Source organism: Pempheris klunzingeri, chromosome 14 (genome assembly GCF_042242105.1).
Source record: "Pempheris klunzingeri isolate RE-2024b chromosome 14, fPemKlu1.hap1, whole genome shotgun sequence".
Taxonomy (NCBI): Eukaryota; Metazoa; Chordata; class Actinopteri; order Acropomatiformes; family Pempheridae; genus Pempheris; species Pempheris klunzingeri.
The window spans coordinates 8,028,084-8,042,391 of NC_092025.1; the positions used below are offsets into that span (position 1 = coordinate 8,028,084).

Consider the following 14,308-nt stretch of genomic DNA (forward strand, 5'->3'; position numbering starts at 1 on the left):
CGAAAATCAAATCAAAAAAGAGAAATGATAAATAAACTGCTCCTTGCTGAAGTTTTGTTTACTCGAGAATGCTCCAATACTGTTTGCGCTCCATTGGATGTTTTTGTTTGTCGGCTGATTTATGATTACGATTTCATTTTGTGAGATTTTGCCTACAAAGACGATGGATGACCTTAGAGGGCATTACACCGTGCTTGTATTTATAATGGTTAATGTTTGTTTAAGATTATTTGTGTCCACGCCGGATGATGAATATAATGTAAGATAACTTCTTCAGTTTCATATATGGCTGCTATTATGGCTGTTATTAAATAAGTCCTTATGCTTTCTGAGAAGAAGAGTCATCACTATGTTGTGGTAGTACATCTATGCGAATGGGTTTAACAGTCATTACTGCAGAAAGTCAATGCAGTCCAAATGGTTGAATATAGATATCCTCTAACTGAGTTGAGTCAATTTGTTAAATGTAATAGAAATAAACTGCCTGTCATATGGCAGCTGTAAGTCCTTTGTACTGTCAAATATTATGCCGACATGCCATATCTGTTCAGAGCCTCTCTTTTAAGCACAAGTTAAATCACTCTGAGATGTTTGCTTCATCTTTCTAACTCAAAAAATCTATTGTTTTTCCATTATTTAGTACACAAGTTAATTGAGCCAGTTGTTAAGACCTGCCAGAAGACTGTCAGCCTACGCTTTTTCTTATACTCCTAAAATGAATTTATGGCTTTATTATTTTGATCTTACGAGTACGGCTTGCTGTTGCCTCACCGAGACAGTTTGCACATGTTCATTGAACTCCTCTCCAACCATTTACAGAGCCAAACCCATCTGGAAAATGTAAGTCACAGTAACCATGTTGCTCTCTGGCCAGGTGGCAAACAAGAGAATCCCGTCATGGCCCACCTGCTTTGGCTTCTCTGCACCGCTGTGGCATTCAGTGCCTTGCTTACATTACACTGCAGATAGAATTATTTGTTTGCAGCTCCTTAATTGGGTTCAGAGTAGTTATTTCATCCACTCAGTCAGAACGTAATGATAGTTTTAATGGGAATAATGAGAAACTATGTGCCCAGAGCGTCTGTGTAGACCGTTCAGTGAGAGATGATGATTTGCTCAGCTGCATAGACATGTTGTTTGCCTCCTGCTGTCTGCAGTCTCTTTAAATCGCTGATGGTCCATGCAGGTTATCAGGCCAGTTTGGTACATTTAGAAATATGACCCATTAAAGAGGGACTTTAGATGAGGCACAGTGAGCGCCACATTTCTGTTGACAAACCATCTCAGAACCCTCATTACAGGACATGGAGAGTGACCACTTTCATTCAGATAACATATGCAAAATTAAATATAGCTACTCTGGAAGCATTAGGTGTGGTCTTAATGGTTCTAATCCATTATGGAAGTGATATTAGCGACTGGACTCAGCCATTTTCTTCTTGGCAGAGGAAATTCTACTCATATCTATACTTTACTAGTCTGCTTGGAATGGTTAGCTTTTGTGCAATTAGCAAAGCATGCTTTGGACCTCAAATGTTTTGTGTGTGTAATTTACAGTGCCAATAAGATAATAGAATCTTAAATTCAGTATGGTGGAAGAAGTGTGCATTTTAGGTCCCAGTGCATCCCAGTTTTTGTAGTTATGCAAAGCAATTCTGCCATTAAGATATGAAATGGAGATGAAGTGCGGCGGTAGCCATCTGCCACGCTTGGCTTAGAAAACACCTTGTTGTATGGCTTGCTGTATGAATATGAATTGAAAAATCCTTCTTTGAATCGCTTCTTTAAACACTTTTCTGTTCTATAAGTAATATAAAGAATGATATGTTCAATCATTTTACTTCCTTTCTGTCTGTTAATCTCCCCATCCGACCCATCAGCACCTAGTGCACCTCCGCAGCAAGTGACAGTGTTGACAGTGGGGAGCCACAACAGCACGTCCATCAGCGTGTCATGGGACCCTCCTCCCTCAGACCAACAGAACGGCATCATCCAGGAGTACAAGGTAGGATCAAACTCTGCACCTGATACACTGTACCAAACTGAATATTTTAGTAATGTACTGTACCTCACAATGAATTCTGCCGTGTCTGTCTGTCAGATCTGGTGTTTGGCCAACGAAACCCGCTTTCATGTCAATAAGTCTGTGGATGCAACCATCCGTTCAGTGGTTGTCGGGGGGCTGCAGGCTGGAGTGCAGTACCGTGTGGAGGTGGCTGCAGGCACCAGCGCAGGGGTGGGGGTCAAGAGCAAACCCCAGCTCATCATCTTGGGTAATCCACTCACACACAGAACCTGGAGTCAAATGAAATGACCTCATAATGGAGGGCCTGGGTCTCCGTCACAGATTGGGGGTCTGGAAAAATGATTTATCAATTTATTGCACATGAAGAAAGAAGATTGCGCTTTACAACGCAGACGTCTACTGAGAAATCAATAGCGTTTCATTAAGTGTAGTGTCTGGTAACACTGTGCCAAGTTCTGTTAGCCATATCAATAATCCTCTTCAATATGTGGGCAGCTGGCGCTAACAAAGTAGACAGTGTTTTTGTAGGAGCTTATCAGACTATCACATCTTATCAAATAGCTAAAGGATGCCCAGAGTATATAAGCCCAGAATCAATATCAGAGCCCAAGCCAGATGCTCTTCATCTGTGACTTTTGACTGATATATAATAACACCCTTAACGCACAGAGAAAGGGAAACACAGGCCTGTGGACCGAAGCTTAATGATGGCGGGGGTCGGGGGTGGGGAGGGTGTTCCTGCTGGAGACTGTGAATCTAATTTCACAGCACAGTAACTGCAACAGAAAATCAAACTCTGTCAGAGCTGCTCTGTCAATCTCGTGTCTTGCAGCTCAAGTTGATAAGTGCACTGCTGAATTGATTTACTCTGCCTAAATATTGGATGCACCAATGCTGCTTTTTTTTCTTTCTTTTACCACAGCCCCCCCCCCCCCCCCCCCCCTTGTATCATGTGCTTTGTGCAGTTCATGTGTTTTATATATGCTGCCTTGCATCTCTTTTTAAAGTGCATTTGACCTGAGCAAGGTTTTTGTTATTTGAAAATTGAAAATGGATCTTTTTCCTTATTTGAGTGTCCTGGGAACCAAAAAATGAACCCACACAGTTAGATAAATAATAATGGATAATAGTTTTCTTTTTTTTTTATTTGTTTGTTTGCATGTTTAATTCACAATGATATTTATTCATTTTGTCTGCTGTAAAGGGTTGTTTTTTCTCATTTCACACAAGTATTGGACCACAGTGGAAATGAAATGGATTTTTTGGCATAATTTTGTTTTTGTCCCAAATGATTTTCTCACACAGCAACTATTGAAATATAATTATTTGTTCATTCGCGTGTAGTTAAATTGACATTCAACCATTCATTTGCCTCTTTCCTGGGTACATGTGTGTGTATTTGTGTGCGGTGCCCCCAGGTGCAGAGCTGAGGGACATAATGACAGGATCGGAGGGCAACAATAGCATCTCAGACGTGGTGAAGCAGCCAGCCTTCATCGCTGGTTTGGGAGGGGCCTGCTGGATTGTCCTCATGGGCTTCAGTGCCTGGCTGTACTGGAGGAGGAAAAAGAGGAAGGGACTCAGCAACTATGCAGGTAAAATAATCAATTTACATGGTTCTGCATCAACACAGGATCTCAAAGCGCAATAGGTCTCTCTCTCTCCAATGAAAGCTGATGTCATCACAGATGAGCTGGCTAAAATGCAGAATAAACGAAATATATTCGGCACAGATGGAAATAGGCCCTATTGACTTTAATTCACTGTGCAGTGATGTGCATCAACTGTGCTGAGTTCCATCAGCACTGCACCTCAACACTCTAATACATTCATGTGAGATAAGTAATTTAACATCCCCTTCCATTATCAGACCAAAGCTGGTGTTGTTTGCACATTAACACAAGGTTTACATATGAAATAGTCTTATCCCTCTGTGAGTCAAGCATATAGCTGTGTGCCATTATCATAATGTGTATTGCAGATTTCATTGTAGTGATTTCGGGAGAGAGTGCTGTGATTTCCTAATTCAGCAGGGATTTACATGATTGAGTGCTTCATCTCTGATCCCCTCTCACAAAAAACAAACTGAAGAGTTCAATTCCAAAACACCACACTTCCATTTGCAAAAACAAAAAAAACATACTATGATTTCCTTTAAAATGCTAAATACTTTAAAACCTAAATTGTATTAACACTAAACATTTCAATGCAGCATTTTTTTTTTGTGTGTGTTTTGAGGTGTCACATTTGTCAAATAATGAATTCATTTCAGAATTAGAATATATTTCCTATATCTTTTTAAGTCAGCCTCCACGCTCCAATTTGTATTTTGGAGGAATTAAATAAATGAAATTATAATGATGCTGATGCTCCAGGGTAAAGGGGGTCAAATGCGTCACCTTCATTTGAACTTTATCCCTCGGGTCAATCGGAGTAATTCAGAAAATGCTGGAATGCAGTGATTAGATGCAGTATTGCCCCTAGTTTCATCAAAATGTGATCAGTGCTGACATAAAACCAGTGATTAATGAACACATAAAGCAAAGGTGAAAGGGCTCTCACACATGAGATCCTGATCCATTTTTTAAAAAAATATATATATGTATGCTTCAGGACACTTTATCTACCTTTTTAAACATTCTCCCTGTCTTTTGAATTGCAGTTCAGTCCTTCACCTTTACTCGGGCAGGTATGTCTTTACATTGTGCATTTCATAATAGATTTGTCAGGCGTTCACATTAATGGTTGCTCTGTGCATTTTTAGACAAAATAAGATTAGCTGAACTGTTTTTGTTTCTGTCCTCTTTCCTCTACCAGTTACATTCCAAAGAGACAGAGGTCTGATCAGAAATGGCAGGTGAGAATTCAAAATTAACTCATAAAAACCACGAGACCCCACAGCTCGAGCTCTCCCACTGACATTTCACTGCTGCGCACTGTAACACACTGCCTGCCTTCCCAATGACAAGAGCCCATTGTAATACCTGTAATGAAGAGTTCTTTCATGATGAATGGAATTTGCATGCATGTTCCAATATCCCTGCTGCTTGCTCATATCAGTGTATGATTTGCACTGATTTACACTTTATGAAATCATTAATCACCCCTTTGAAGTGAGTGCTACCAATTAATGCAGGTGGGCCGCTGTTTTATTCATTGGCCCTCTCGTAGTTCATCTGAGGTTGTTTGGCGGAGTGAGAGGTCATGGGAGGAGGAGAGAGGTGATGAATGTGCTTTTTAAAAAAGCTGGGCGTACAGTACACTGTGATGGGGATGGAACAACAAAGAGTTGGACCTTGAGACTCCACTCGACGGCCATGAGAATTTGTGGCCTGCTCAAAGTGCCCAGAGCGAAGCCGGGCTTTGTATCTACTGAATATCAAAGTGCACTGAAACGACAAGAAAAAGGGGTGAATTTGCTTTGCAGGAAGTAAAAGAGCCTTCTTTTTCATTCCTCCCTGTTCCCTTTTTCCTTTTTGTCACACCTTAGCAAGCAGAGAAGCCCAGAGCTAGAACAAATGTTGCAAATAATGAACTAAAAATAACCAGTTTCTTGCCTAACCCTTTTGTGTGCATGAGTGTGCTTCTTCACGCTGTATACTCACATGTGTGTTACTGTGTTGATCTTGCCATGTGTTTGTCGGTAAATGTATGTAAATGTATGTACATGCTTGTGTATTTTAAAATGGAAATTATTGACGTAATTGTTTGAACACCTTTGAGCCATCACCAACTCAGCTGTGAACAATTCCCTCGACACTTGGTGAATCAGGCTCAGTGGAAAATTCACTGTGTAGCTGCGCATTAGGTAAACATATGCGAACAGGACGCATGAGGCATGTGAATGTTTTGACATTTTTACAACAGCTGATACAAAGAGGTTTTAAATTGTCTTTTTTTTTTCTTCCTGAATTGCTTGTCCACAACTTTCCTACCTTGAAGTCAAAGTCTGCATTCATGACCATTGTATTTCACTAAAACAAAATGACACGGTAGCTTTCCTAAACCACCTAATGGGCTTTTGCTGTCTCTGTTGCTATGGAGACAGTGCACCAGTGTAGCTGATCTGCCAGAGGCTGTCCATGATTCTCAATTTAAAATGTAAATTTCTGTTGTGCTAAGGCTCTAAAGTGGATTTAGTGTGTATTTAGGCCTGCCTTGTATCTCCGGGGAGAGTTAGGGGTGGTGGAGTTAAGGGGAGGCAGAAGTCTGATTTATAGACTTGCCATTTTATGTCTCTCTGTTGTTTATTGTCGCCTGTGCGCTAGGCTGCTCCACAGGCGAGAATATGCTGAATGAGTCCTCACATCAATTTGTTGTTGATGCAGCAGGAAGAAAATGAGCAATACTGTTATGGTGCAGGCTGGATATTTATATATTTTTATATATATATATATATATATATATATATATATGTCTGTGTGTGTGTGTATGATATGTCACCGGCTCTGTCTTACCCCTTCTCCTCTTTCTTTCTACAAACGACCCCTCGCAGCCGTCCAGGGCTGTTGAAAGCGGGTGACCCAGGTCTCCCCTGGTTGGCTGACTCCTGGCCCTCCACAAGCCTCCCAGCCAATGGGGGCTTAGGGAGTCCGAAGGGCGGCAGCAACTTTGGCAGAGGAGGTAAGAAACATAAACAGGCGGGGGTGATGGGAAATACAGTTTTAGCAATGCCTGGTTGGACAGTTTTGATGTTCATCCATTGGGAAGCACAGTGACAGGACATCACACATAAGCATGCACACACAAACAAACACGCACACAAATTAAAAGAGCCTTTGAGGGCTGTACTTTGATAATAGGATTTGACAAGCCTGATATTTGGCTTAAGTTTGTGGCGTTTGCATGGACTTTTTCTCGTTTTTCCTCATGCTCTGCCATTGTGCATTTTTTCGAGGTTGTATCAGATTGATAGTTCAAGTATATGAGTTTGTATTGTGCATTTGTGTGTTTGCATGTTCTCTCACCCCATTGGAACCCTGGTGAGCTGCGAGCTTTATTTGTGCAGGACAGTAGAGCTGAAGGTTAGCGCTGTTTGAATATCCCTCTTGTGAACACTCTGCTGGGCTCTCACAGCGTGCTGTATGCTAATTATGGTTGTAGATAATCACTTTCATTTATATCAAGACCATTTGAGACCTGTATTTAACTAATACAGAGTGCTAGAGCAGCAGGGAGTGTTAATGACCTTAAAGATCGTTAACTTCATGTCATCTTATCTCTCCATGATCCCTTTTCCCTTTCCCTCCTCGTTTTGTCACCTTTCTCTTTTGTCTCAGATGTTTTACCATCCGCAGCGGTGGAGAAGACGGGCACCATGCTGTCTGATGGTGCCATCTACAGCAGTATTGACTTCATGGGGAAGGCTGGCTACAACAGCCCAGCGCGAGGCAGTCAGCCCACCCCCTATGCCACCACTCAGATACTCCAGTCCAACAGCTTCCATGAGCTGGCTGTGGACAGGCCGGATCCCCGCTGGAAGGCTTCTCTCCAAGCCCAGCAGGAAATAGCAAACCTGGGCTACTCCTTAACTGACAGACGCCCTGGAAGTGGTAAGAGCCAGAATGAAAATAGAGCTCAATTCTTTTTTTTTTTGATGGGATGTTTTTTGGGTCTCTGTGTGCTTTAACGCCCAGTAAATCCAACATTTTGTCATATAATGACAGGTAAGAGGTTTCTTCCTTTTCAGGGAAAATTACACAAGGAAGTTGGCAAACTATACAAGAACAGAGCAAAACAAAAATGAATTTATTTACATAACTGAAAATGGACCCTTAGGTTAATGTTCATAATTACTCTTCTGTCTTCATCTGAATTCTACCCTGGGAGCTTATCTAGCCCAGAAATGTCACACAATCATGACGCATTTCTTTGGGTTAACTTGATTAGTGATGGCGGAAAATCCCTCAGTGTTCTGTGTTATTTATGCAGTGTATATACATTAAGTAAAGTCATGGAGGCATTTCAGTCTGTACTTTTGCACAATAGGCTGTTTGCTCAGCTAAATGTCAGGCTTACCAGCGATAAAGTAGAGCAAGTGCGGAAGCTGTATGGAAGCAACTTAAAGTGATTCGCCACAGGTTTTGATGCCTCTTTAAGAAATGTCACCATTTAGAAAAAGCTCTAATGTGCTGTCAGCACACAAAAAGGAGAAATAATGAACAGTGGGTGCGAGAAAGATAGAGGATAGCGGAAGGGAAAGATAGAGGATAGCTTTCAAGATAGTGCTGCGAGTGTGTGATTTCAATATAGCAAAATGTATGTGTGTAAAGTGTACAGGGATTTCCTGGTATTGTGTGGAGGAGACTAAGCTTCCTTCCCTCTTTACCTACCCCCAGGTGCAAAGGTTGGGAAGAAAAAGAAGGTGAAGGGTGGAACAAAGGCCTCTAAATCAAATGGGACATGTTGGGCGAACATGCCCCTGCCTCCACCACCCATGCACCCTCTCCCTGGTACCGAGGTTGACCTTGACTGTTACCCCCAGGAAAACCACGCAGGAGGGTAAGATACGTTCATATCTCATCAATCTCCACCCCGGAACAGATGCACACAAACACGAAAACACACATCAGACAGAAGCAACACATGCAAACACAGAGGTCACAATATATGCACCTGTGCCCAGAGAGAGTGTGTGTGTTTTTCCATCAGGATGCTTGGACAAGAGCTTCACACATTTCACACAATGCTTAAATAGATCTTTATCTGCTTATTTTCCTAAAAAAGAAAGTCTCATCAATAGGTTTGTATTAAGCTGTTATACTCACTTAACATATCAATGGAAGAAGAAGCAAATTATTAACATTTTGATCTTAAGTTGTGAGTCTTCTCTCCTTTTTCCTGTTCTCTCCAAAATATACATGCAATAAGCTGTTCATGGAAGTCAATGTGATTATTAATCCAGAAAAACATTTTGTCCACATACCAGATATGACAGCAACAGTTGGGCCCCACCCATGTCTGTCCAGACCTACCGCCACCAGAATTTAGACAATGAGGTAGAGGAGGAGAGAGGTCCCACTCCCCCCCTAAGAGGAAGGTCCTCCTCGCCGGCAGCAGCTTCCTTCAGCCAGCCCTCATCTTCCTCCCTCAGCTCTGCCCACCATGAGGAAATGCAATCCATTTTGCAGGCTCACTTGGATGAGCTCACCAGAGCCTACCAATATGAGGTGGCTAAGCAAGCATGGTAAGGACATTTTAAAATTCCAGTAAACTACAATTTGGGACCAGCGTCTATGTTTTTTGTGGGGAAAAGGAAGATCTGTGTGACATCTAGATCATTTGACAGTCTTATACTGTGTGCATGCATTACAATTTTGTTCAAATATGTTTGCTTTGCACAGTTAGGAGAGATACCTGTTATTCTATTCATTTTATTCTGTTGATAGTTTGGGTTTTGCATATCAATAGCCGATGTTTGAGAATCTTGTAACGCTGGTATTTACGTGTGTCAGCCCGAACCCGCGGTCCATGTTTCTTGTGAGCGATAAAAAACAGCCCACCATTGATTACACCTTTGATGGAGCATTGGAAAACTTGACAGTCAGTGGCACCACGTGTTGGAGGGTAATGACTGGGTTTAGTCTAACATGCTGTTCTGACATCAGTAAATAGAGTTGGTAATTATGCATGCATCTCTTCTGTGGCGGGATGTGAGCCATCATGGAGGACAGCTGTGGGGGAGATAACAGGCATGTTGGTGACAGCCCTGCCCATCCAGATATCCTTTATCCAGTCCAATTACAACTCCATTGTGTTAGCACAACACACACCAGCGCTGAGAAAGTAATCAGTTAAATCACTGCAGGCATTCACAGTCTCTGCATCCCAACCTTTTCTGAATATGCACTGATTCTGCATTCTGAAACTTGTTTTGCATTAATTTCTCTGCTCATTATCTATTATTGCATTGTTTAAATCTATTTTGTTCATTAATATACAGTATTTACCCACAATTAATTAGGCACATGAAGAGCAGTCCAAACGTGTCCAACACGCCCATCCCTCCAATGGACTTCATGTCCAGTACACTGGGCTCTGACTTGGGAACCACTCTCCTTTCTGAAGAAGACGAGGAGGAGGAGGAAAGATATGCCGTGGTGTCAAAGAATTTATGTGGCTTTGAATACACTCCTGGTCACAGCATGGATAACCTTGAGGGCTCAGGTATGTCTTACAAGCGGTAAAACTAATTTGACTGCTTTTGAATTAGTAAACCACTGGGTCATTGACAGTAACGAGGCTTGTCCACAGCTAGCTGGCTTCATCACCACATCGTTCCTGCTGCACAAAAACTGATGAAACATTTGGCCAATGCAGCACAAATAGATGTAGATAGATAGTAATTCTCTTGATTATGTATGAAAGAGCAAGCATATCAGATATGTGCATGTAAAACTATATTATATATATAAATATACCACATGCCAATACATTTCAGCAGTTTCAACTTAAACATACATTCAAAACACGTGTCTAAAGATGCAGATATAAGAATGTAACAAAATGAGCTCATGCTCTTTTTTTCATGCAGATGTGTAAAATAGCCGTGGCCAGATAATATAGTGCAGACACATTCTTTTCCTCCCACATGTAGCCGATGAGTCCGCAGCCACTCAGCCCAGTATCCCTGGGAATTTCGCTCATATTGGATGAATTGGATTTTGAAGTAGATGATTCGAATCCCATGACAATACTCAGTGCCAGTGGGGGAAGGAGTGTGTACTTTACGTAGCGAGGCAAAAAGTGAGTGTGTGGAGGTCAGTGTAGTGGATGCGTGCGTGTCAGACCAACAGTTTTTTTTTTTAAACCATGTCTACAAACCTGCCCTTACCAGGCCTTTTAGCTGTTATGCACAGATATCCCAGGAGTAAATAAAGTAAAAAAAAACATGGCAATAAACGTTTAAAAACATTTTAACATAATCCAGAGTTTTGAAGCATCCAATATCAGTGTCTGTCTGCCTGTAGGGTTTGAGCCACTGAGGCAAAACAAAATAAAACTGTGCAGTCTGTTGGCTGGCTGAACTATCATCTACAGACACACTGCATAGAACAAAGACAGTTTAGGCATACAAAAGCAAAACACTATGCATACCAGCCCTAACACACTAGTATTGTGGGTGTCTTTTAGGATATTACATAGCCCATCAAGAACAGGTATATGTAGCCAGCAGGGACAGTGACTGACACTTAAAGGCAAAGTAGAAACCTTAACTGGTGTAAGATGTAAGTAAGTAAGTTTTATAGGCTCAGACTATCCTGCTCTAAATCGTGGCGTACAAAGTATTCTTTGTCAAACAGCTATTCAGACAGCCCTTTAACAGTTACTTGAAGCTATTCTTGCATAGACATTAAAACTATAATATAGGATATTTTAAAAACTTTAGTATTGCACTTCTGAAAAGTCACACAACGAAGGTTTAAGATTTGATGCATTTATAAATAGGGTTCTGTCTGAAAACGCTTCTTTAGAGAGAAACTTGAAGGCGTCTCCCACAGGGACAGAACTGTACCATTTTTAGACTCCATTGTTTGATAGGTTAAGAGAGTGACTTGTGAATTTAGAATATGTGTTTTTGATAACCCATTTCAGTGCAAACTGCATGTCAGTGTGACTAAAAATATTTACAACCTTTAGCAAATGCAAACATTTCATCGTCTCATGTTTAGCTGTCACATATTGTAAGTCTGTGTAGTAGAAGTGCTTTCAGGCAGATTGAGAAAATGTCTTTAGTCCAGTAAACCGTATCATAAACAAAGCCAGCGTGCTGGCAGTATTTCCACAGGGGATGCCATATTGCAGTTGTGGCTTAATGCTTAATATAGCATATTTGTTTAAACGTTTTCATGATATCTAATTTGGATTAAACACTAACAAAGAAAAATGGTTCTTGCGGCCCTCTGATTAAACAGTGTATTCTGGCTAGTAACTATGAAGGAGTTATAGTCCTGTGTGATGCAGAGAGTGTGTGAATCACCTTTACAACTCCCTACTTTGAAGACATCACATGTAGATTAGTAAGTCTAATACAGGTTTGACACAACATCTAGTAGTGAATCTGATTTATTTAGTTCTGTTTAAGATAAGATAAGATAAGATAAACCTTTATTCGTCCCACATTGGGGAAATTTGCAAATTTGCAGCAGCAAAAAACAAGAACAGTGCAAAGATAAGTTAAATAACAGGTGCCAATATAAGTATAATATAAATAGAATAAAAAAGCTATGCAGTATATACAAATGAAGTGATGAATTATTGTACCAGTCAGAAAAACAGTATTGCACAGACAGTTACATCACACTTCAGTGTCTGGCCTGATCCACTGTGTGTAAGCATAGTACTTCTTCAGGCATCCTCATTAGCTCTCTCCCTTCTGCTCACTTTAGGTAACAGCTCTCAGCAGTGTCGCTCAGACACTGGCACAGCAGACCACGGTGCCCAGGGCACACACAGCCTAGGCCACAAGAGGGCACCACTGACTGGCCTCAAGCCACAGACAGACAAGGTGGGGACTCTGCCCAGACGAAGAGACACCAACACAGACGGTAAGTTAAGTCTTTTACCCTCTCAGACATTATTTACTTGAGCATCCTCTCTCACAGTAAATTCAACAAGGAGTGCCTCAACCACCGTGTCTCACTTGTACCCTGTGCCAAATCATCTACCATCCACTCAACAGCCCACACAGCGGCCATGAAGTCCCTGCACAGTGTGGGTTCCCACATGCACAGCTCGTGGGCAGCTGCACCCTCAGACCCCTCTGAGGAGTGCATGGTGACTGTGTCGACACTGGAGCGGCAGCATATGGCTTCCTGGAGCGGCACGACAACATCCAACAGGGCCACCCTGAGCAGGGGTTCCCACAAGAGACCTGGCACAGATCCCTCCCACACCGGGCATCCTCCCACAAACAGCACAGAGAACAGGGAACACTGTAAGTGTTCATCCTCATGAGGACGTATATGTGTACACAATACAAATAATGCATGTTAGCTTGTGCAAGCGAGCGTTACCGCTATCTGCAAAATGAAAGAGAAAAATAAAACAGATTTATTAATCCATTTTATAGTCTGATTTACCCGGATTGACAAATAATAACAGAGGCTGTGTGATTTAATAATTACAGAGCATGTAATAAAGTTTAATTTTTGCCAAAAACAGCAAAAACAGTAATGTCTAGCTGTCACTGTCCCACAATTGTAGATTTGGAAGAATTATGCTCCACCATTTGCAATAAGAAGGAAATCCCACCGGTTTCTAGCTTGCATCCAAACTGAATTGCATCCTGGGATTGTGAAATAGAGATGGCAATATTGAGAAAAGTGTTCAACAGCAGATTTTACATTTTGTTTTTGCTGCGTCTGCCCTGCCTCTCTTTCAGAGTCTTTGTGAAACATCATTCCCTGCAGTTGCTGCCTGTCCCAGGACACCTTGTTTGTAAGCGCTATGAGATTTTTCTCTCTCTGCGAGTGACACAGAAGGATGTTTGGAAGATGGAGAGGTGACAGAATGAAGACAAAGAAACAGAGAGCGAGATAAAATGCAGAGCTGTAAATGTCATGTACAGACACAGACACCAGTCTCACAGTGTTATTTTCATCCCCCCTCTTCAAAAGAGTAAACAGTATGTTATATGTCCGCTTCTATTTTCTGTCACACGGTGTACAAAGGTTCACACAATGGAGATGAAGAAGAAAAATCACAACAAAATGACTAACTAAAATGAACATGGACTTGCATAATTTGTAAATATATTTTTTAATGTTTTTCTCTTTCTTTTGCTTTGCTATGCAAGCCAAACCCAATGTTGTCTCTTTTGTGATTTATTATTGTGAACCATTTTTCATTAATGCTCAAACTGTTAGCTTATTTTGATGAAGCTACTGTATTGTTGTACTTTGCACAGAGCGTTTTGGTAAAAATAAGCACAAACTCATTGTCAGCTGAGCTGAGGAGGAGAATCATAATGGCAAAGAGGGACGTCTATGTTAAACAGAACCTAAACAGAAGATATATACTTGGCTGTGCTGTAATTGTTTTGAGAAATACTCATATATTGAGAGTTACAAGGAAAAAAAAACACAGTTAAATACTTGGAACTGATACCAACATAACAAACTGTGTTACCTACTACTTGCGGGGAATCCTATTATGCATTATACTAACAATGGTTCTCAGCAAAATGGTTACCAGAACATTTTTCTATGATAACAAAGCAACACGTTAGTTGTGATATCCAAAGCAAAGACAAAGGAATAAGTATGTTTCACTTCTCTGCCA

General features: G+C 41.2%; 1 protein-coding gene across 1 annotated transcript in view; it reads left to right on the top strand.

The window, feature by feature from the left end:
* Positions 1-13,473, top strand: part of LOC139212626 (roundabout homolog 2-like) — a 71,727-nt gene extending 58,254 nt beyond the window's left edge. The window contains exons 16-28 of the mRNA XM_070843099.1: positions 1,881-2,005; positions 2,102-2,273; positions 3,445-3,621; positions 4,689-4,715; positions 4,844-4,883; positions 6,522-6,649; positions 7,306-7,578; positions 8,365-8,527; positions 8,955-9,212; positions 9,990-10,192; positions 12,415-12,573; positions 12,708-12,962; positions 13,410-13,473. Coding sequence (XP_070699200.1) covers positions 1,881-2,005; positions 2,102-2,273; positions 3,445-3,621; positions 4,689-4,715; positions 4,844-4,883; positions 6,522-6,649; positions 7,306-7,578; positions 8,365-8,527; positions 8,955-9,212; positions 9,990-10,192; positions 12,415-12,573; positions 12,708-12,962; positions 13,410-13,411 — 1,982 coding nt within the window. The 3' untranslated portion in view covers positions 13,412-13,473. The remainder of the gene's footprint in view (positions 1-1,880; positions 2,006-2,101; positions 2,274-3,444; positions 3,622-4,688; positions 4,716-4,843; positions 4,884-6,521; positions 6,650-7,305; positions 7,579-8,364; positions 8,528-8,954; positions 9,213-9,989; positions 10,193-12,414; positions 12,574-12,707; positions 12,963-13,409) is intronic.
* The last annotated feature ends 835 nt before the right edge of the window (positions 13,474-14,308 follow it).